This window comes from Corythoichthys intestinalis, chromosome 14, assembly GCF_030265065.1.
Source record: "Corythoichthys intestinalis isolate RoL2023-P3 chromosome 14, ASM3026506v1, whole genome shotgun sequence".
Lineage (NCBI taxonomy): Eukaryota > Metazoa > Chordata > Actinopteri > Syngnathiformes > Syngnathidae > Corythoichthys > Corythoichthys intestinalis.
Window position 1 is genome coordinate 43641790 of NC_080408.1, and position 22508 is coordinate 43664297.

General features: G+C 38.7%; 1 protein-coding gene across 1 annotated transcript; it reads right to left on the bottom strand.

The window, feature by feature from the left end:
- Positions 1–3617: 3617 nt before the first annotated feature.
- ptger4c (prostaglandin E receptor 4 (subtype EP4) c) lies at positions 3618–8626 on the bottom strand. Its single transcript, XM_057857501.1, has 2 exons — positions 7796–8626; positions 3618–4275 (listed from the first exon to the last, which is right to left on the bottom strand). Exons 1-2 carry the CDS (start codon positions 8624–8626, stop codon positions 3697–3699), a joined length of 1410 nt encoding a protein of 469 aa, XP_057713484.1. The 3' UTR covers positions 3618–3696.
- Between the last annotated feature and the right edge of the window lie 13882 nt (positions 8627–22508).

A 22508-nucleotide genomic window follows, 5' to 3' on the forward strand; every position in this document is an offset into this window, starting at 1 on the left:
AATATCTCTGGTAAGTATGTTATATTTCATTTACATTTGCTGTTCTGCTCCATTCAATTCATCCAAATTTGTTGCATTTTAGGATGTTATTTTTTATATTTTCTGTTTTGCTAGCAGAGCTTGACTATCAAAATGGTTCCCTGCTGTGTTTTAGCTTTTCATGCTCCCTGCCATGCTCGAATCTGGTCTGCGTCCTTGTGGCTTTTCTCAAGGCACCTCAGCTTCTTCATACATAGCCCAAAACAAAAATGCTATGTTGCCTGTAAATGGAAGTGTCAATGCTTGTTTTTACTTTATTTGCACTGAGATTTGCTGGCGACAAATCAATCCAAATAACGACAAATGCAATGGAAAAAAATTAATGGATGGGACAAACTAATAGGACCCAAATCACTCAATGCATTCTGTTCCACTTTATTATACTTTTAAGCAGGTGTACTTAAGACTACCATGACAATTTTGACACATCTTTTTCCCTATAACGTCTAATACACATACAATATCTTAGTGTGTCTGTAGAATTCCATGTGTGTGTTTTGTAGCACCACCCTTGTTTTGTATACCTTTTTTTCCCCGTAAACCTGTCCTGTTCAGCTGCTTGACATTGAGAATGGAAATCTGAATGTCCGATTGGGCAGAACAGTTTTAATGTATCACATGGGATGACAACATACTCCCATTGTGGTCATTCAACATGCCTCGTTAATTAGTAGAAAGCAGTGAACAGGAAGGAGTTATGGGGGGACAGAAGAAAAGAAGGACAGAGACAGACGAAGTACAAATAAGCAACAAGAAATACATTGAACGGCTACACTAACTATGAATATGTTTGTGCTATCGTTAGCCAGTTGTGTTTCAAGTTGACACCATTTGGGGGGCCTGATGACCAGGGGAAAAAGAAGAGGGTGGGAGAGTCAGAAAGATAAGTTATTGGGAGGGGTGGAGTGTACACAAATCAGCCATATGAAGTGTAAACCCAGTATTCGTGTGAATCCCTTGTGTGTCTGAGTATGTTGGTATCCTATTCTATGCTATCTGATCGCTCATTCTGACTGCTTTGTATACCTTGTGTTGAGCTGAGTAGAAATGTCCTGATTCCTGACGGGTTGGTATGCATTTTTTTTTTATTATCAGTTTTTTGTTTTTGTTTTTTTTACTTAGCTTCTCTACACACATTCAACAAACACCACTTGTCATTAAAGTAACAGTTTCATAATGGATTCATCAAAACATTTCCACGCACTGATAGAAAAACAAAACTTTGACAAATTGTATACATTCATTTGTCCCTGCATCACTTTTCTGTGGCACAGAGAGGTTAAAACTTAGCAGCATATTGTTTTAAAGTACACCTCAACACCATCATGCATTGTGTTAATACACAAACAAGTCACATAAATAGATACAGTACATTTGGAATTTTGTTTGTACCCATGGGGTATAATAATGATGTTTTTTTGCATACATTTCCTCACTTGGAAACTGGCACAGCAGAAGTTAAATGCATTGAGTTTATAATCGGGGATAACCCTGAAGGGGATCCAAGAATTAAGCAATTTCAGGTTCCAGGCATGAATACACTTTTCATGCTGTAAAATACACAAAAGGTTGGTGAAGATGTGTTTGTTTTATGGAGTGCTACATGAGGGCTGTGACATTAATAAACTAATCGAAAACTATCTATTATCAAATTAATCGTCAAGTATTTTGATAGTGGAATAATCCTTAAGAGACATTGTTGACTTAAAGTGCCAAAATTGTCTAATCTTAAAAAAAAAAAAAAAAAAACGGGGAAGGGGGGGGGTCATATTCTATTATTTATTTAGTTCTTCAATATTTTTTACTTATTGAAAATGTAGAATTAAAAAAGGAGAAACTGGTCAATACAGTATTCTGACTTTTCTTGCCTTTTATGTAATTCATTTGGTAATTAATCAAAAATAGATATTTGCAAATATCTGCTTTTGCTTTTGAAAACAATCATACAGTTACATAACATTCATGGTCCAACTTTTTTTTTTTTTTTTTTTTTTTTTTACATCGAAATGTTAAGCTCACACTAGTACATATGTGATAAGGCGATTTATACACAGTGACGCGAAAAGTAGGGTGGTGCTACAGCACCCCCTGGTGTTGGGGGAGAAAAAAATTGTTTTGGGAGATTTTTTGTTGTTAAAAATAAATCAATAAATATAAAATACTGAAACAATAGCATATTTATTTTAGGGGAATTAAATATACATGTTGATTTTTTTTTGTTTTTTTGTTAATAACATGATCACCACCTGACACCTTGCTTGCTACCAGGTCATGTTGGATAAGGCGCTATTGGAACGGTAAAGTTAACTGATGACAGAGGAAGCGTTAACATTGTGCAAAATCGAATTAGCGATTATTTTTAACAAAATCAGCGGAATTTTCTGAAATTCAGTTCGAGGTTGAAAAATGAAGCTGATTATCATAGTTTATAATAGTGCCCAGATTTGTGTTTCATTGCACCGTCAAACTATGGAGATTTGCATAATAATACACGGGCGCTTTTATTACCAATACAAAACTCCCAACACATACTGTAGGTGATATAGAATGCTGTCTTTGTAGTAGCCTAGTAGTGGTACGTAAACTATCCAGTATGTGTGTTTGCTGCCAGTGCGCCCGCCTTGTATGGAGAAAAAGCACGAGCACGACAAATTTGGCTGTTTTTTAAAGGGGAAAAAAGGTCCTCAGCACCCCCTGCTGTAAGTGACTTCCAGCGCCCCTGTTCATACATGAACCAGTTAGTCGACTCATCGCAAAAATAACCAGTGGTCAGAGGTGGGTCATGCGTTACTTTTACTTGAGTAACTTTGTGAGAAAAATTACTTCTTAGAGTAGTTTTATCATTCAATACTTTTTACTTTTACATGAGTAGATTTGTGAAGAAGAAACACAACTCTTTGGGCTACACTAGATTAGTTACATTGTTCCTCTTTTATTGACATATTGACTTTTTGTTTTGCCAGAGATGCCTGACGGTGGATGTCTCAGTTTTACCAATGAGACGTTGCAACAATAACCACATGACTCCATTATACCAATCAGAGGTAATAATTTTTGGTCCACTAGAAGGCAGTCCTGCACTTTGGACAGGTGATTTTTCAGTGATGTTGTGGTCTGAATTTGATGATTTTTGTGTCATCTTTTTGGCCTAATGTGGTCATGTAGTCGGTTAATGTACAGTATAATAATGACAATTCAGATAGATGAAGTTGTGCTGAGAAAGAAAATATACCATTACTAAAAAAAAAAAAAAATCTGACATTGTAAGCAGTTAATCACCATGTTACTCATTACTTGACTATTCTTTTCAATGAATATTTTTTTTTTACTTGTACTTGAGTAAATTTTTTTATTACCACTTTTACTTGAGTAATATTCAGAAGCAAAGCTCCTCTTACTTTAGTAAAAAAAAAATTGGCTACTCTACCCACCTCTGCCAGTGGTTAATCAACTACCAAAGTTATCGTTTGTGGCAGCCCTGTTCTGCAGTCACAATTATCGGAAAAGCTATAGAAATGCTGTATCATTTAAATTTTGATCATTTTCACAGCAATGTTTCATTGCCAGGCCTCCCAGTTTGTTTTCAATAAGTGCAATTACATTTTTCTACTGTAAAATAAGTGTCTTGGCTCAGTTAAGGTTTGACAAAACACAGCATTAGAGGCATTTTAGTGACTGACAGGAACTCGGTGGGCTGAACGTGCATGTAACCATCTCGCCTTTCTTGACATGCACGGAAGCGAGGTGTCTTGGTGAGGCCTTCAGTGAATCCCCCAGCTCCTGAATCGCCTGGACTTGGTCCTCGCCTCCGGGAACGGTGCTGGCCTCCACACTGAACGGGTGGAAGTTGACCCGAGCAGTGTCATAGTCCCACGCGTGTCTCGTGGAGAAATTGGTGAAGGACGGTGTGTCCACAGCGGGCACTCGCCGTTCCACCAAGTCTTTCCTGCTTATCGACGCGTAGCTGGTGTCGTTGGTGTTGAAAGACGGAGGGGAGTCCTGACCTCCGACCCAGCCTATTTGGTCGCCATCGCTTTGTTTCATGCGAGTCGCTGCCCGCTTCAGTTTACCGCAGCCCTTCAGGAGCAGGTTCTTTCGGCACAGGATGTAGACCCACGGGTCCAAAATGGGGTTGAAGGAAGCGAAACGGATGGCCAAGAGGTCGCTGCGGTAGTCGGGCTTTCCTCCGGCGGAAATATAAGCAGGGTCGTAAAGCTGATTCACGAAGATTCTCACCTGATACACACAAGCAATTATTTTTTATAGTCGAATAATCACCAATTAATTATGTTTGAAATTACTCAATTAATCGGTTTGATTATACTGTAAAGTACATTTTTATTTACGTACTACTCTGGGCAGAGGTGGGTAGTAACGCGTTACATGCATAGGCAGAGTTTGACATTGGGGCACGGGGGGCACAACATGTTGATGGCCCCGAAATACAGTGTCAACAATAAAATTAACTTACAAGAATATTCATAATAATAAGTTGAAAATGGGCGTTTTTTGTTTCCCATCGTTCTTGAGGAGAATGCTTAGGACAGCTATACTTTTTGCCAATATCGTCATCCATTGCGAGTGTCATGCCAATGTAGTTATCCCGTCAAAAATTGTATCCCCTGGGCGGAGCCACTGTGCTGCACTGATTTGCTTGATCTCCATGTTTTGGTGATGTAGTTATCTACAAGGTTTTAAAACATGGCCCGTCCATCATGGAGTTTCTCCAGTTTAATAAATGTCAATGTCCAAAATATATAACTGTGGTTCTTTTTTGGCTTCAATTAATTGTTTAGGTCGACATCACTAAAACTAATGTGTGTGCCCACTCCCGCGGCCAGGGGATACAATTTTTGATGGGGGTAACTACATTGGCAAGACACCGGTGGTGTCTCTGTTGTACAATTTGCGTCTTTAGTGGCGCAATTTGAAACTGCGCTCACCATTTTGACGGTGGTCTCTTGCGTTTCATGGTCCACATTTTTAATCATTGGTTCTTGCTTAGTGGTTGTTGTCGCTTTTGAAAGCTTAGGTTTGAAAAACTTTTGCCCTTTTCGATCTTTGGGTGGTTTTGGTTAAGCAAAGCAAATGACTGTCTAAGGTGCTAGTCACATGATCTGTTTAAAAAATAAATTTGTCCCATTATAAAATATCTCTTTTTTTTTATTTCATTCATTTTTGTAGTTTGTTTTAGTGTTTTACAACTTTTATAGACAATATTTTACAGGAAAACTCTTAATTTTAAAATCAATATATAGGAAAGTCCCCCCTTTTAACTACGTCTATGGTTACATATACTCTGTTACATTTACTTGAGTAACTTTTTGAGAAAAATATACTTCTAAGAGTAGTTTTACGAAGCCATACTTCTTACTTTTACTTGAGTAGATTTGTGAAGAAAAAACGCACTCTTACTCTGCTGCTTTGGGCTACACAAGAGTCGTTACATTTTTTTCCTCTTTATTCTGCTTATTCGATTTATTTATTTATTTTTTGCCAGCAACGCCAAGAGTAGCTCTACCAATTTTACTAATGAGATGTTGCAACAATAATCACTTGACTCCATTACACCAATATGACTCAAGCTTGCCGTTCTATGATCACGCCAGCCTGTTCAATCACGTGGCGTCTTTAAAGTACCGTAAAAAAAATGAAGTATTTGATGAAGAGCGCTGCCCTCAATATGACTCGAAAATGCTGATTTAAACCTCTCTCCTATTTTTCATTTGGCACCGATTGACCATGGAAAACCGGAGATATGATCCTTTTAACTTCATAATAGTAACTATGAAGGAAGTATTCACTATTCAAACTAGGAGCTATTTTCTCCACTAGAGGGCACTCTTGCTCTTTGGAACAATAATGCTTAATTTCTGTCTTTTTTTTTTTTTTTCTTTCTTTGGGTTAATGCAATATGGGTTATTGTACAGTATCATTATAACAACAGTTCATATAGATAAGTTTGTGCTGAGAGAAAAAAAACTACCATTGTTTAAAAAAAAATGTAGTTACACACAATGTCACTCATTACTTGAGTATTCTTTTCACTGGATAATTTTTTACTTTTACTTGAGTGATATTATTTTCAAGTAACACCACACTTAATTGAGTAAAATTTTTGGCTGCTCTGCCCACCTCTTTGTCTGGGTTTAACATTTTAGCTAAATATGCTTTGCAACCAAAAACTATTCATCGAGAATAGCTGGACAGTGACTATTTTGTAACTGTATCCAAGGGCGTAGATTTGGTCTCAACATTAGTAGGGACGATATAACAGCGTAACCTGCATGCACACTTTTTGCTGGGGACGGGACATTAATAAGACCAAACAAATTGGGTGAACGGGAATAAGGGCCACGTTTCTCATGAATATGAACCTAATTAATCGATAGGCTAAATGATCAATGCAAAAATATATCCGTATCGACTGATATTAACTTTTATGTGCATTGGTTCAGGTGATACACTGTTCGAGTCAAACCTGTTTTCAAAAACTACTAAAGAAACATTTTGAAAACTTAAAAGTCGTTTTTATTAGCAAACATAAACATAATGTAAACAATTCACTTAATAATGGTAGAGTCAATTTTATCCTTACAACATATGGGAAGAGAATCTAAATTCCCTATATAACTGAACTCATTATATAATGCAAATAAGGTTGCATTAAAGTTGGTGGGGACAATTAGCATCCTGAAAAGTTGGGAGTGTTATGTCCCTACCGGTATATGCAAACCTACACCCTTGACTGTATCATTGCTTACCAAAGCAGAAGCAAATAACCATCTGCTTTCTTCAAGCACTACAGGTATATACAGGATATTTAAAAAGAATGTGCCAAAACCAAGTATTGTATATAACTGTATATAACAAGTGCTCAATGTGACCACACCCAGCGGCACAGACAACATCAAGCCGATATGACTTTTAATTTGTTAGAATTACTTACTTGTTAAAAATCCTTGTTTTGATTCTTATAATTTTTTTTAATTAATTGATGAATAATTAATAATTTATCTATTTCAGTGATTTTAAAATGAATAAATGCGTGATAATTTTGGCACATTGTTTTTGAATCACCCTGTATATATTTTTTCTTTCTGATTTTTTTTTAATTAAAATGCATAAAAAATAAGCCAAAAAGAGAATACCGATTTTTTTTTTAGGCTATTAAAAAACCCCTGAAAAACAAAAATTTTAGCTTAAACTTAAATTCAATTCGAATGATATTATTTTTTGTTATTCATGATTTGTATATATATATATCATAGTATTTAACTCATTTAATGGCACTGACAATAATAGACATCAAATTCATTTAAAATGTGAAGACTGGCTTTGAATGCTCACTTTTCAGTGTTATTAACGGGGCTATTTTAACTGTGAAGGATCGCTGTCAGTCAAAATGGATTGGACGTCTATTGCCGTCAATGACATCTAATTAATCCCCTAGGGTTAATTCCAGCGATTTAGACTGACACTAGATGGCAGAAGATACTGTACAATATGATCCTGTATCCACCTGTTAGTCTACTATGAATTCAACAAAACAGAATTCATGCTGAATCTATTTGTGAATAGATTAAATAAGATCAACTTTCATCTGCAGTGACAATTTTTAAATGGAATTCTGTCACATTTTTAATTTAAAAAAATATATATTTTTTTTTAAATTATGCCAAAGAAAAGTCACCAACGAAAGAAGTCTTATATTTCCTGACATAAAATTGAAATCAATAATGGCACCAACTCTTACCACTAGAGGGATGGAGCAGACCAAGAAAACGATGGTCATGAAAACGAGCAGCCAGAACATTTGAATCTCCGCCGCCGATGACACCGACTGCAACCGGGGAAAGCGTCTCCTGGATCCGCCCTGCTCACACGCCTCGGCCCGGACGATCCCGGTCCTCTGGTTCATGCTCACCAGCGACTTGCACACGGCTAGGTTGCACAGCACCGTGACGGCGATGAGCACCAGCATCACTCCGCCGTAGACCAACGAGTAGCATGCACCCAGGGGATCCGTCGCCCTCCAGTCTAGGAAGCACCAAGTCCCCGGGAAGTGGCGAACGTGCTGGCCGAAGCCGAAACTGGGCATGACGCACAGAACCATGTTGGCCAAGTAGACCGCCAGAAGAGCGAAGCGGGCCATGGTTTTGTCTATGTGCTGGGAGTAAAAGTACGCGTGATTAATGGCCAGGTAGCGCTCCACTGCCATGGCGCACAGGATGGACATGCCGGCCGAGCCGAAGAAGAGCATGGAGAAGGAGAAGAAGTGACACAACAGAGCCCCGCCGGGCCACTCGCTTGCCACGTAGGTCGCGATCACCACCGGGCTGGTGAAGCACGTCCCTACAAGGTCCGTGATGGCCATGCCGCACACCAGCGTGTAGAAGGTGGTTTCTTTCTGCTCCTTTTTGGAGACGCACAGCACCACAATGGCGATCAGGTTCCCCAGGACGCCCACGGCGAACATGGTGGCCGAGGTCACCAGTGAGCGGGATTCCAGCTTCAGAGTGGGGAGTGCGCTGTGGTTGTGACCCGAAGTATTCGTGTCCAACGCTATGGTGTCGTTGATCATCATTTAGAAGAAAAAGAAAACAACTCAATAATTTTTACTTTGGATGCTGCAACATGTCATCCCACAAATTGTGGGGAAAAGTTGCAGGAAGAGCATAAGGTGCGACTTGCCCCTCACTTAATGTGTTTTTCTCTTACGTGCTCCTCCACTGTGCGGGTATTTAAGCTCAGTGCTGATGTCAGGACTGTGACGTGCATGCGGGCTGCAGGCAAGCACCATCCGCTCCCTGTGGATCCAATTTCGAGTAAGCAAGGAGTCAAATCGTTAAGTGCATTGTCCACTCCCTGAGAAAAAATGACCATAAACAGAAGACAGCATTCTTAATTGCTTGAGTGTGATTGACGTCCCAACTATTTTGACTGGGAGGGTTGGCAACGATTATTTTATCGCCATTTATGGCAGTGAACAATACAAGTTATGGCAAGCACAATTTTAAAGAATTGACAGTTGTTTTGAAGTATGTTTTGGGTGCAAAATCCAAAACTGATCTCAGATTTTCTCTAAAACCATAATCAAGTACATCCTATTGGAAATAATATTGTTTAATTAAGGGAAAAGACAGAATTGATTTGTTCTGATGTTTCATAGTGGAGAAAAAAACACCAGAATTTGGCAAGGTAGCCATTGCAATATTTTTTTTTAATGTGAGTTTCTCAGATTGGTCTGCCTAACTAGTCACTCATTGGCTACCCACGGTGCAATGCGCCGTCAATGGCCTGTACACGGTTCAATGAACCTAGGTCAGGGGTCAGCAACCCGCTGCCCTAGTGGCTCCCTGGAGCTTTTTTAAAAATCTTTGAAAATGGAAAAAGATGCGGGAGGGAAATATATTTTAAGTTTTAATATGGTTTTTGTGGGAGGACAAACATGACACAAACATTCTTATATTAGTATTTTCCGCACTATAAGGCGCATCACAGTATAAGGCGCACCTTCAATGAATGGCCTAATTTAAAACCGTTTTCATGTATAGGACACACTGCATTATAAGGCACAGTAGAAGTAGTCGAAGTGGTTGGCATTGCTTTATGCATCCACAAAATGGAGTTGAGCCAAATGGAATGTCATACCATGACTAATCAATATTGATCCACATTTAAGGCACATCGGATTATAAAGTGCATTGTCGGCTCTTGAGACAATTGAAGGCAGGTGCGCCTGATAGTGTGTTAAATGCAATAATCATAAAGGCTCATTAAGTATTTGTAGCCAACTTGGTCATTTTGATAGTAGGCTAAAATAGCTAAGACATTACCATGTGTTGCCTTCATTATAAGGCATGTAAAAGGCTTTTAATTTTTTGCGGCTCTAGACATGTTTGTTTGTCTTTTTTTGTTTTGTTTTTTTTGCTCCAATATGTCTCTTCCAACATCTTGGGTTGCCAACCCTGACCTAGGAAATGAAGCAGTCTTTGTCTGAGTCCCAGGCGGAGAAAGAAGATAGACAGTGACATACTGACCCAATTCAAAAACAATAAATTTACCCTATACTGCCAAATGTATCACATTTGATACACCTACTGTATAATTTCATGATTTTGAGACTAATTCAGAATTTTGACATTTCGTTTTGAAAAAAGAAATGATGGATGCAAGTCAACACATGCATCTGCAGGTTCCATGAGAAAAACAAGCAGGATTTAGCAAGGGTAAAAGACAGGGGTGCACATAAGTGGTCCGCATGCGCGCATGCGTACTGGACGTAGACAAACGCGCTGGCCCTCAACGGCTTAGATACGCAGTGTATTTGCAGCGGACACGAGAAAATAACTTCTCAAAATGTCGAAGAGGCAGGCCACACTGAGTAATTACTTCCGTGTTCCCCCACCCCCGTCAAAAGACAGACGACAGAGACGTCACCGGAGCTACCGAAAAAAAGGACTTTTGCTGAAATGTGGCTACAGGATGTACCATGGCTAGAAGCAAATGATGCTCGCACAGAAATGCGGTACAAAATGTGCCGTGAGAATCCCAATGTCGCCGATAAGAGCATTTTATGTTGGGTCAAAGAATTTCAGCCATCCAATCTTTGAAAAGCACGAAAAAACAGAGCGCATGTGGCAATTACGCAAAATATCGATGTCAAACAGGACCCCACTCGCCCTATGGACAAGTGGCGGAATAAAGGTAATGAACAGCGAAATGCACTGACAAACGTGTTTTTGCTCGCATTTTACAAAGCTAAACATGCACGTTCAATGAGGTCTTATGAGGAGGACATCCCACTTTTAAAAAGGCTTGGAGTTAATGTGGGTGCCGCATAATGCCCTTTATTTTGAATAGGTGCTTTTTATTTCTTTACATTTCACTTCAAAGTAATGGCAGTTTTGTTGTGCCAGTTGATTTTAATCAAGCATTAATTGTTAATATAATTAATTAAAGTTAATTGGCTCTAAGTGAAGCTTGTCAAAAATTTATCGCATCGGGCGGGTCGGCTCTCAAGCTCAATGAGGACCAAGTCACATCTCCAGGTCCTCCTCTGAGAACCTGGGCAAAAAAATTATGTGCACCCCTGGTTATAGATATCTGGGCGCTTATTACACATATTCATTTTGACTTTTCTTTTTACAAATTTGAAAAAAAAGGTTTCATTAGGATCTTTTTTTTCCAAATTTTGGGATTCTCTGATAATTGCTTCATATTTCTGGCATTAAAGAGTTAAGTGTGCCTATTTTCTTAGCAATACTTTTGACCTGTTTCAACTGTAGTGTTAATGTACTCTATGCGCATGGCGTGACTAACGTCACACAATGGCTGTGATCACAAGTAGTGTCATTTTTTTGTGTTTTTAAACATGATTCCTCCTATAATTCTTAGAAATTCATGATTTGCGTATTTAGATTTTTTTGAGCTACCATCATTCACTTAAAGACACTTATACTTGGTCTCGTCTTTTCCTTTTGAAAAAAATAACACTTTTTAAAAATAAAATATTACAAAAACATTGACATATGAAGGAAATAGCCAAGACTGAAATATCTAAGCCTACTAGTATTTTTTTCATGTTTTTTTTTTCTTTTAACAAATGATGTGGCTAGCTGTGTGCATGCAACCAACATAGTACGTATAGCCAGAAAGAAAAATGAACAATAATGAATGGAAAATATATTCATAATGTTGATTTTAACTCATTGTTTTCAGAACAGCCAACCTCACCATGCCAGCCATTTCAAAGCCTTTTCCCTGATTTTTTTTTTTTTTTTTTTGCCCTGCAACATATTCTGTTTTGCTATTACAGTACGTAGTCATTTAGGTCTCTTGACTTGGTTTTCATGGAAAACGTCCATTGTTTTATTCTAAAAAGACTTAGAGGAGTGTCTGGTAGAAGCAAGGTCAGCTCCTTTAACAAAAATATTAATGCCTTTTCCGTCTACAAGCTCCATTAGTCATCAGCGATCGCACATAACTCTTGAGATTTTTCTTTTTATATATATAAAAAAATATGTTAATATATACTTAGTCAACTAAAGAAGAGAAAGAAAAAAACGGTGGTTGAAAATGATTGTTTATAAAGGCATTTGTTTTGAATCAAGGGCATGCATCTGTCATAGATTTAGAGAAGGAACAATCAAAAATGCTGTCTGACTGATAAAGGAGAGAGACATTTTGTATTCAGTGAAATGTGACAAATAAAAACAAAAGCCTGACTTTCACAGTACAAAAGACCTTCTCTTTCTCATGAAGCTGTTTTGTGTGCATGTTTATGGTTTGATTTGGTAGCATTTTGAGCTTCAAGTAGTAAACCCTCATAGTGACCAGAGGTTGGTAAAGTAGCCAAAACCTTTACTCAAGTAAGAAATGCATTATTTGTACCGTAATTTTCGGACTATAAGGCACACTTGTCTATAAGCTGTCACCCACCAAATTTGACACGAAGACAGCATTTGTTCCTAGAAAAGCCGCACTGGACTATAAACCGCAGCTGTCCTCAGTGTATGGTGGGATATTCCCACCAAAAGATATTATCCGGAACCACTTTATTTGACAGTGGCATCATAAGACTGTCATAAGACCAACTGAAAAATCATCAAGCTTTGAACCAATTGGCCGCAAAGCTTCATTGCTACAAGAAGCTTCATTTGGCAATCCTTGCTCTCTTGGGGGAGACATTCAACCTCTGCTGCCACCTGCTGTCAACACTGTTGTCATCCAACATGCCTCCTGGCATGCATTGCATCGCTTAAGATAAAATTCATGTTCTGTGCTAATTATTTCTTCAGTTACTGTTCCAGTTGTTTCATTAATTGCTAGTTATTGCATTTGGTAAAACTTTATTTGACAGTGGCGCCATAAGACAATCATAATTATGACATGACACTGTCATGAGCAATAATGAATGCTTATAACAGATGTCATTTAGGGTAATCTGGGAAATTATCCCTCTTTTGAATGGCTGTAAAAGATCCAAACTGGACTTAAATGGAGTTAGTGACATGATTTGCCGGATGACACTTAATGACATCTGTTATAAGCATTCAGTAATGCCCGTGATCGTGTCATGTCATAATTATGATGGTCTTATGACAGTCTTATGACGCTGCTGTCAATTAAAGTGTTACCTATTAACCCAAACAAATCAACAAATAAGCAGCAGTGAACTATAAACCGCAGGATTCAAAATGAGGGAAAAAAGTAGAGGCTTATAGTCCGAAAATTATGGTAAATAATATTACTCAAGTAAAAGTAAAAGTAGACATCGAAAAATGTACTCAAGTACAAGTTAAAAAGTATTTGTTCAAAAGAATACATCAAGTAATGAGTAAAATTGTGACTGTTTACAATGTCTGATTTTTAGTTTTGTTTTTCTTAATAATGGTATATATTTTTTCTTAGTACTTCACTACTCTACCTATTACATGACCATATTAGGACAAAAAGATGACACAAAAATCATCGAAATCAGACCACAACAAAACTATGAAACATCACCCTTCGAAAGAGTGAGTGCCCTATAGTGGAGAAAAAACATTGTTACCTCTGATTGTTATAATCGAGTAACGTGGTTATTTTTGCGACATCTCATTGAAACTGAAACTGTCGGCATCTCTGGCAAAAATAAAGTCACTATGTAGAAAGAGGAACTATGTAATGACTCTAGTGTTGACTAGAGTATAGTGGAATAAGTATTGTGTCTTCTTCACAAATCTACTCAAGTAGAAGTAAAAAGTATTGCGTGGTAAAACTACGCTAAGTACATTTTTCTCAAAAAGTTAATCAAGTAAATGTAACAGAGTAAATGTAACGCATTACTACCCACCTCTAATAGTGACCACTGGTTGATATTGTCCTGTTGTTGTGAATTAAGATCCTGCCAATGTCTCATGCTTTCCCTATGTGTCAACCCTTGTTTTCTGACAACTTGAAGACTAATGCATTTTATAAGTACTGTATGTGTAAGGATGGATTCATAATGCATTAATAGCCGCTTTCGCACTGTAGGAACTATCCGCAGTTCTGAGAACCATTTTAGTTCCTACTCTGAGGTAGGCACTTTCAGTGGGGTAGTAGGAATTTGCTTACGTATAGGTGCTTGGGGATTCGCTGAAATCAGCAGCTACGCCACTTCCATACTCGCGTGTCTCGAGGAGCCGCCATATCTAAAAAAAACTATCCTCTAATCAGTCTGTGTGCTCTTACAGTTTTGTCGTAAAAACGCTGGATTTGTTCGCCGATGGAAACTATTGCCTTCAAACATGCAAGAACTGCCGCTCCGTCCTTGAGTGTCTCCATTTTGTTGTTTTCCGTTCAGCATAGGTTTTGCAGTCACTGTTGCAGACTACAATGTCACAGCATTTCGTATCAGGTGCAGTACCCATGTGTGAACACAACTTCCTGGCGAAGGTTAGTTCCTATTACTACAGGAGAGGCCTATAGTTATAGGAACCTCTACATACGAAGTTAATTCGTGTCAGGACCTTGTTTGTAAGTTGAAATGGTCGTATGTTGAGCAGGATTTTCCCATGAGAATACAATATAATTCCATTAATTCGTTCCACAGCCCGAAAACCTACACTAAATCTTTAATAAATACTGCTGGTATTGTGGCAAATAGCAATTACACAGAGCAAAACAAATAATGTTTGAATTAAAATCATATTAATAATATAATAATATTTAAAAAAATAATAATATAATATGTAATGAATCGGGTTCTAACTGTGGTGGATGTGTTGCGTGGTGTACATTAACGCACCAAATGGCTGACATACTAGAGTGAGAGAGGACTTTTTACTTACACTTTTCATGTTCAGCTGCAGCGGACAGTAGGCATGTTGTGTTGCACAAGTTCTGAAATAAATGATTAAAAACTTGACGAAGCCGGGGATTTTTTGCCGATGTTACAATAATAATAATTGTCACCTTAACTTATAAAGACTGGCGAATGGAGGTCGGAGGAGGACCGTCGAGATTGTAGACATTCTACAGCCGTATTGTCGAGCCAGTTTGCGGATGCGCACAACATTCTCATATTTTTCTATCATTTCCATCTTCATTTCAATGGTAAGCCTCACCTTTTTCCCTTTTTATTCACCTGCACTAACATTCCTGGAACCCATGCTGATTTCTCTCACAAGAAAATCCGCCGTGCGTCCTTCTTGTCGGAAAACAAAGAAACTGCGGCGCTGTGATAAATTGTCATATTTCTGAACATGTCGTCGAATGTAGAAACAAATGGCGAATCAAATTTTACGTCAGATGTCGAAAAGATTGTGTGTTAAAGCGATTGTATGTCGAGGTACAACTGCACTCAGGTTCCTTACAGCCTAAAAACGGCTAATAACATTGGCTGGTCGGGTTTGTCTTATTTCGGTGCACGGTTCTCCTTAAAAAAAAAAAACACACCTGTTGCCATAGCGATCAACACTACTGATGAATAAGCAGCCGAGTTGTATTTGCTTTGCTTTATTGAAATTCTGATTGCACACCCATTAACATGGTGTAATTGTTTCCTGTACTATTCATTTCAAGACTTTGGTCAGCTAAAAATGATGACAGGTTATAAACTAGTGGCTTTAACGTGTAAATGTTGTATCTTGGATGAATAACCCCTTTTTCAAAAGGAAGTTGCTTTTCCCCATATGTCATTAAAACATTTTTTTTTTCTGAATTTGGATGATTAAACCCACTGTTGCTGAATTATTTTGTACTATATATACAGTGGGGCAAATAAGTATTTAGTGAAGCACCAATTGTGCAAGTTCACCTGCTTGAAAAGATTAGAGAGGCCTGTAATGTCAACATGGGTAAACCTCAACCATGAGAGACAGAATGTGGAAAAATAACAGACAATCACATTGTTTGATTTTTAAAGAATTTATTTCCAAATTAAAGTGGAAAATAAGTATTTGGTCACCTACAAACAATCAAGATTTCTGGCTGTCAAAGAGGTCTAACTTCTTCTAACGAGGCTCCACTCGTTACCTTTATTAATGGCACCTGTTTTAACTCATTATCAGTATAATCGACACCTGTCCACAATCTCAGTCAGTCACACTCCAAACTCCCCTATGGCCAAGACCAAAGAGCTGTCGAAGGACACCAGAGACAAAATTGTAGACCTGCACCAGTCTGGGAAGACTGAATCTGCAATAGGTAAAACGTTTGGTGTAAAGAAATCAATTGTGGGAGCAATTATTAGAAAATGGAAGAAAAACAAGACCACTGATAATCTCCCTCGATCTGGGGCTCCATGCAAGATCTCACCCCGTGGCGTCAAAATGATAACAAGAACGGTGAGCAAAAATCCCAGAACCACACGGGAGGACCTAGTGAATGGTCTACAGAGAGCTGGGACCACAGTAACAAAGGCTACTATCAGTAACACAATGCGCCGCCAGGGACTTAAATCCTGCACTGCCAGACGTGTCCCCCTGCTGAAGCCAGTGCACGTCCAGGCCCATCTGCGGTTCGCTAGAGAGGATTTGGATGATCCAGAAGAGGACTCGGAGAATGTGTTATGGTCAGATGAAACCAAAATAGAACTTTTTGGTAGAAACACAGGTTCTCATGTTTGGAGGAGAAAGAATACTGAATTGCATCCGAAGAACACCATACCCACTGTGAAGCATGGGGGTGGAAACATCATGCTTTGGGGCTGTTTTTCTGCAAAGGGACCAGGACGACTGATCTGTGTAAAGGAAAGAATGAATGGGGCCCTGTATCGAGAGATTTTGAGTGAAAATCTCCTTCCATCAGCAAGGGCATTGAAGATGAGACGTGGTTGGGTCTTTCAGCATCCCAAACACACAGCCAGGGCAACAAAGGAGTGGCTTCGTAAGAAGCATTTCCAGGTCCTGGAGTGGCCTAGCCAGTCTCCAGATCTCAACCCCATAGAAAACCTGTGGAGGGAGTTGAAAGCCCCAAAACATCACTGCTCTAGAGGAGATCTGCATGGAGGAATGGGCCAAAATACAGCAACATTGTGTGAAAAGCTTGTGAAGAGTTACAGAAAACGTTTGGCCTCCGTTATTGCCAACAAAGGGTACATAACAAAGTACTGAGATGAACTTTTGGTATTGACTAAATACTTATTTTCCATTATTTGCAAATAAAAATTCTTTCAAAATCAACCAATGTGATTTTCTGGACTTTTTTCCCCACATTCTGTCTCTCATGTTTGAGGTTTACCCATGTTCACAATTACGGGCCTTTCTAATATTTTCAAGTGGGAGAACTTGCACAATTAGTGGTTGACTAAATACTTTTTTGTCCCACTGCATATTCAAATATCCGTTGATCTAAGGTTATAACATCACCACATAGATGCTATTCTTTAGCCTGTGTATGGTGTTTTGCACTGATTTTTAGCATTAAGCCAGTAGACCTTTACAAGACATTGTTATGTGGTTTGGTTGAATTATCTTAACACGTATTGGAAGTTGCAATAAACATTTTATTTTATTGTATTTTTTTTTTTTATTTACAGTCGATGACTTTGATAAATGAGTTAAAGTGGACGTTCAAATGTTTCTTCCGTTGAATGACAGCTTTTATCGAAAAGAAAAATTGCATCACTAAGGGCATCACTAAGGTACCATTCATCTATTTATTTATTGATTTTCTTAGGTGAGCTTGAGCTGTAGATAAAACGTTCATTGAATAAACACAATTTTGGGGCCGGTTTTCCAATATTCGTATCATGGATATATGAAACCCTCCGTTTTGCCAGACACAAAATCGCCACATCTCACGTGTGTTGGTCTGACAATCGAACCTAAAGATAGAAGTAGAGTGCAAACACACACCCACGCACACACGCACAAAGACACAGACAGTCTGTTGTCCACTCCTGGGAGCGAAAATCGAATCTGTGGAAATGAAAGAATTTGTCATATAGCCTTAGATGAAGGAAGGGTCTGCCTGATAGTGAACTGTGGCGGAGGCTTTCCGTCTCTGTCTGGCTAAGTGGATTCCTCCTTAGCTCTGACGGCGAAATACGAGAATCCGTTCACAGGATGTTTGTGTGACAACCAAGTGATGTCAGAACTCATTCATTGCCATTGGTGGAGATAGACGTCTAATCCAGTGCTTTGCAGTTATTTTCTGTTACACCCCCCCACCCCAGGAAGATGTAAACATTTCAATCTCTGCCGCCACTGTAAATAGTATCATTTGTCTATAAAAGTATTTTAAGTACACTTCAGCATAACTTTGTGTCATTGTTAACATTGAAGAAAAAAGTAATATAGATCAACTTAAAGTATAACTTTATTAACATTGCTTTGTTTGTAACAGAAAATACTTAAATAATTCAGGCAAATTGATGCGCTTTAAAAAAAAAAAAAAAAGTCTTTTTGTTTTTTTGACCATTTGAGACTGAAAAATAACATAAAATCGATAAATAAAAATAAATTCAAATTGATTATCAACATTAACTCAGAGTACAATATGCCAAGCAATTTGACAAAAAAACAAAACAAAACAATATTAATAGAACAAAAAATTACATTGTCATTGGAGAGAGGGACAGTTTTCATTTTTGCTGCAGACAGTATCAGCTTATTTGCTATGGTGAGGGGTCATTTTGCACTGAGCAACTTGGTATGCCACCTTATATGATGCTAACAGTGCTCGCTCATAACCATCAGCCCGAGGCTGTTGGCAATCTTACAGATAGTTATGTATGCTTTTACAAATTGGTGACTAATCTTACAACGTTCTATAAAGCGTGCAATATGAAACAAAAATAAAACTCAATTTTTAAAATAATATAAATTTATTGGTAATATTGTAACATATAACCTGGTGCAATGAAAGAATAATCAATATCTTCAGCTACATCATGATTACTAAAATTTAGCAGTGACTTTTGTTATAATTGTATGTAGCACTTTTGGGAATTTCCATTTTGTCTTGATGGCTGCACTTCATGGCACTTCAGCTCGCAATTCAGTTTGACTTGAGGGTAGTTCGTTGGTGTGTCCAATTATAAATTAAAAAGGTCAATTGATAAAATCAACTTACCGATGCAATCTTTGAGTCAGGGAACATTTCTTTTGCTAATTCTGAGAAGTGATCAGCAATAGTTGCAGGCAAATTGTGTTCGGCAACAAACTGACAGAATGAAATCTCCGCTTTCGTCACTTTTCTTTCTTCAGACTTCATCTTTATGACCAGTATTGTTAATCTTACTCTTAAAAAGTAATTAATTAGTTACAAATTACTTCTCCCAAAAAGTAATTGATTTACTCAGTTACCTGAAGGTACTTGGCAAAGTAACTGGTGTTATCTTTCATGTTTTTTTTTTTTTTTTTTTTTAAACACAAAAACATAGTAACCTTTGCTACTGTATGTTTGGAAATTGTTTAATGTTGTGAATCAACTGTTAAAGTTGTTAAAATTGCTTCTGTTTTTGCATTAGTTCCCTTCTGTCTACTTTCCACATGTTAAAGTTTTAAAACCGTTTCATCATTTAAAGACAGATTCAAGTCAAGATTTTGCCGATTCAGGAGTGTTTTAGATAAAAAGTTACTTAAGTTCGCTAGGAAGGTTCACTACAACAGAGCCTTTCTAAGAAGTCTACTGCTTCAAAATGGTGGCTGTTTATTAACGCCGCCGTCTGTCATTTCGCATGTAGTTCTGTAAGCATTTGATATCTCGGCGTAGATTGTAGGCTGTCAGCTATAGTCAGGAAATATTGGAGCCACCTAGCCTAGCATCGCGTTTGCTACAGCGTCACAACACCCTTTTCTCTCAGTGTCTCTGACTTTTCTCGCTTCATTCAACCAGCATAATAACGCATCGGAACGCACATTGTCTCGTTGCAGAAACGGTGACAAAATCCGAACGGAGAAAAAAAAAACGTAATGCACGAGAAACGTACAGATTTTGAACGTACGGCGTACACATTTAAAAATCAGTGGTCACTTGTACAAATTACACCGAAACCGTACAACTTGACAGGTATGCTCGTTGATTTACTAACGTAACACACTCAAAGTTGATTGTTTTCAACATTTGGCATGTTTTGCTGGAAAAAAAAATCAAGCGGCTTATCAATGTGTTAGGTGTCCAATGTCTTTAAGTGTGACGTATTAATTGATTTGGCTGCATGCAGTCCCTGTCAGGTATGAGACGGAGGAACCAGTTGCGTATCTCGAACACAGGATTCTATTGATGTTGGCAGGCAAAGAAAACAATCAGGTCAAGCGGTAATGAACAGTAGACATGCAGGAGTGTGCTGAGTCGCTGACGACCTGACACTGAATACTAGTGATGGGACGAAATGGGCCGGGGTTCCGAAGCTTTTGTCGAGTAATGGGAGGGGTGTTTCCACGAAGCTTGTAGCGAGGCGTGCGTCATTTCGGCAGAACCCGGAAATGATGTCATGAGAAGCCTCGCCGGCCGGCTGAGTCTGATAAACACTTCGGAAGTGATCCGACGTTCGGCGCGCATTGCAAACACAGTAGGCTACAGACTACGGTATAAATTGGTTGCAAAACGCAATGGCGATCGCCTGTTATCTCACATTTTGTGCATTTCGGGCTCCTGTACTTGTTACATGATCTGTGCGCAACAGTGTGCAATCCAACCAATCAACCAGTGCAATCTTTTTTCGAGCCTTGTCCTTTGCTTGCGATGGAAACTGCGCAAAAAAAGCGACCCTCCCCTGTATGGGAACATTTTCATTTGATTGCTTTCAATAAGGTAAGGGAGAAGAACTACATTAATATAAATGTGAGTGTGTGTACCTATCTGAACCAAACATCAACAGAATGAACAATCCATTAGTGTACTGGGAGGCACAAAAGAATACCTACCCAAATTTATATAAACTGGCACTCACATTTATCTGCACCCCAGCTTCATCTGTGCCTTGTGAAAGAATATTTTCTAAAGCTGGAGAAATATTGTCCAAAAAAAGAAACCGTTTAAAGCCAGCCACTGTAGGAAAGCTATTATTTCTCAACAAAAATGAATAACAAATTATCCTTAGTACTTGTATTTTGTTCACATACTAAATTACTAACATAAGCACATTCATATCTTTGTCATAATCAAATAACCATTGAATTCTTAACAATGTTGACCACTTGGGCTTGTAGACCAGGGGTCTCCAACCCAGTCCTCAAGGCCCACTGTGGGTCCTGGTTTTTGTTCCAGCTGATCCAGCAGAGACAGTTGAACCAATGAGGCTTCTGCTAAAACAAGCCACACCTGACTGCAATCAACTGATTGCACTTGTAAAACACCAGATTGGGGGAAAAGTGTTGTCATCTTGTTTGGTAAGAATCCTGCACCCACAGTGGGCCTTAGTGGAATAGGTTGGGGACCCCTGTTGTAGACCACTTGATGGTGCCATAGAGTAAATTAAGCACAATGAAGCTTTGCTACATGAGCAAACCGATTGGCTGCAAAGCTTCATTGCTTCATGAGGCTTCATTTGGCCATCACTACTGAATACTAGTGATGGGACGAAATGAGCCGAGGTTCCGAAGCTTGTGTCGAGTAATGGGAGGGGGGTTTCCACGAAGCTTGTAGCGAGGCGCGCTTCATTTCGGCAAAACCCGGAAATGATGACGTGGGAAGCCTCGCCAGCGGCTGAATCTCGTGAGTGCTTCGGAAGTGATCCAACGTTTGGCGCACATTGAAAAAACAGGACAGACTACGGTATAAATTGGTTGCAAAACGCAATGGCGATCGCCTGTTATCTCACATTTTGTGGATTTCGGGCTCCTGTACTTGATACATCTGTGCGCAACAGTGCAACCAGTGCAATCTTTTTTCGAGCCTTGTCCTTTGCTTGCGATGGAACCTGCGCGAAAAGAGCGATCCTCCCCTGTATGGGAACATTTTGATTTGATTGCTTTCAATAAGGTAAGGGAGAAAAACTACTTTAATATAAATGTGAGTGTGTGTGTGTACCTATCTGAACCAAACATCAACAGAATGAACAATCCATTAGTGTACTGGGAGGCACAAAAGAACACCTACCCAAATTTATATAAACTGGCACTCACATTTCTCTGCACCCCAGCTTCATCTGTGCCTTGTGAAAGAATATTTTCTAAAGCTGGTGAAATATTTTCCCAAAAAAAAGAAACTGTTTAAAGCCAGCCACTGTGGGAAAGCTATTATTTCTAAATAAAAATGAATAACAAGTTAATTACCCTTAGCACTTGTTGTATTTTGTTCACATACTAAATTACTAACACAAGCACATTCATATCTTTGTCTTAAGCAAATAGCCATTGAATTCTTAACAATGTTGACCTCTTGGGCTTCTAGACCACTTGATGGCGCCATAGGGTAAATGAAGCACCATGAAGCTTTGCTACATGTGCAAACCAATTGGCTACAAAGCTTCATTGCTTCATGAGGCTTCATTTGGCCATCACTACTGAATACTATGCATCCGTGCCTTATACTATACTGTCATGTTTTTG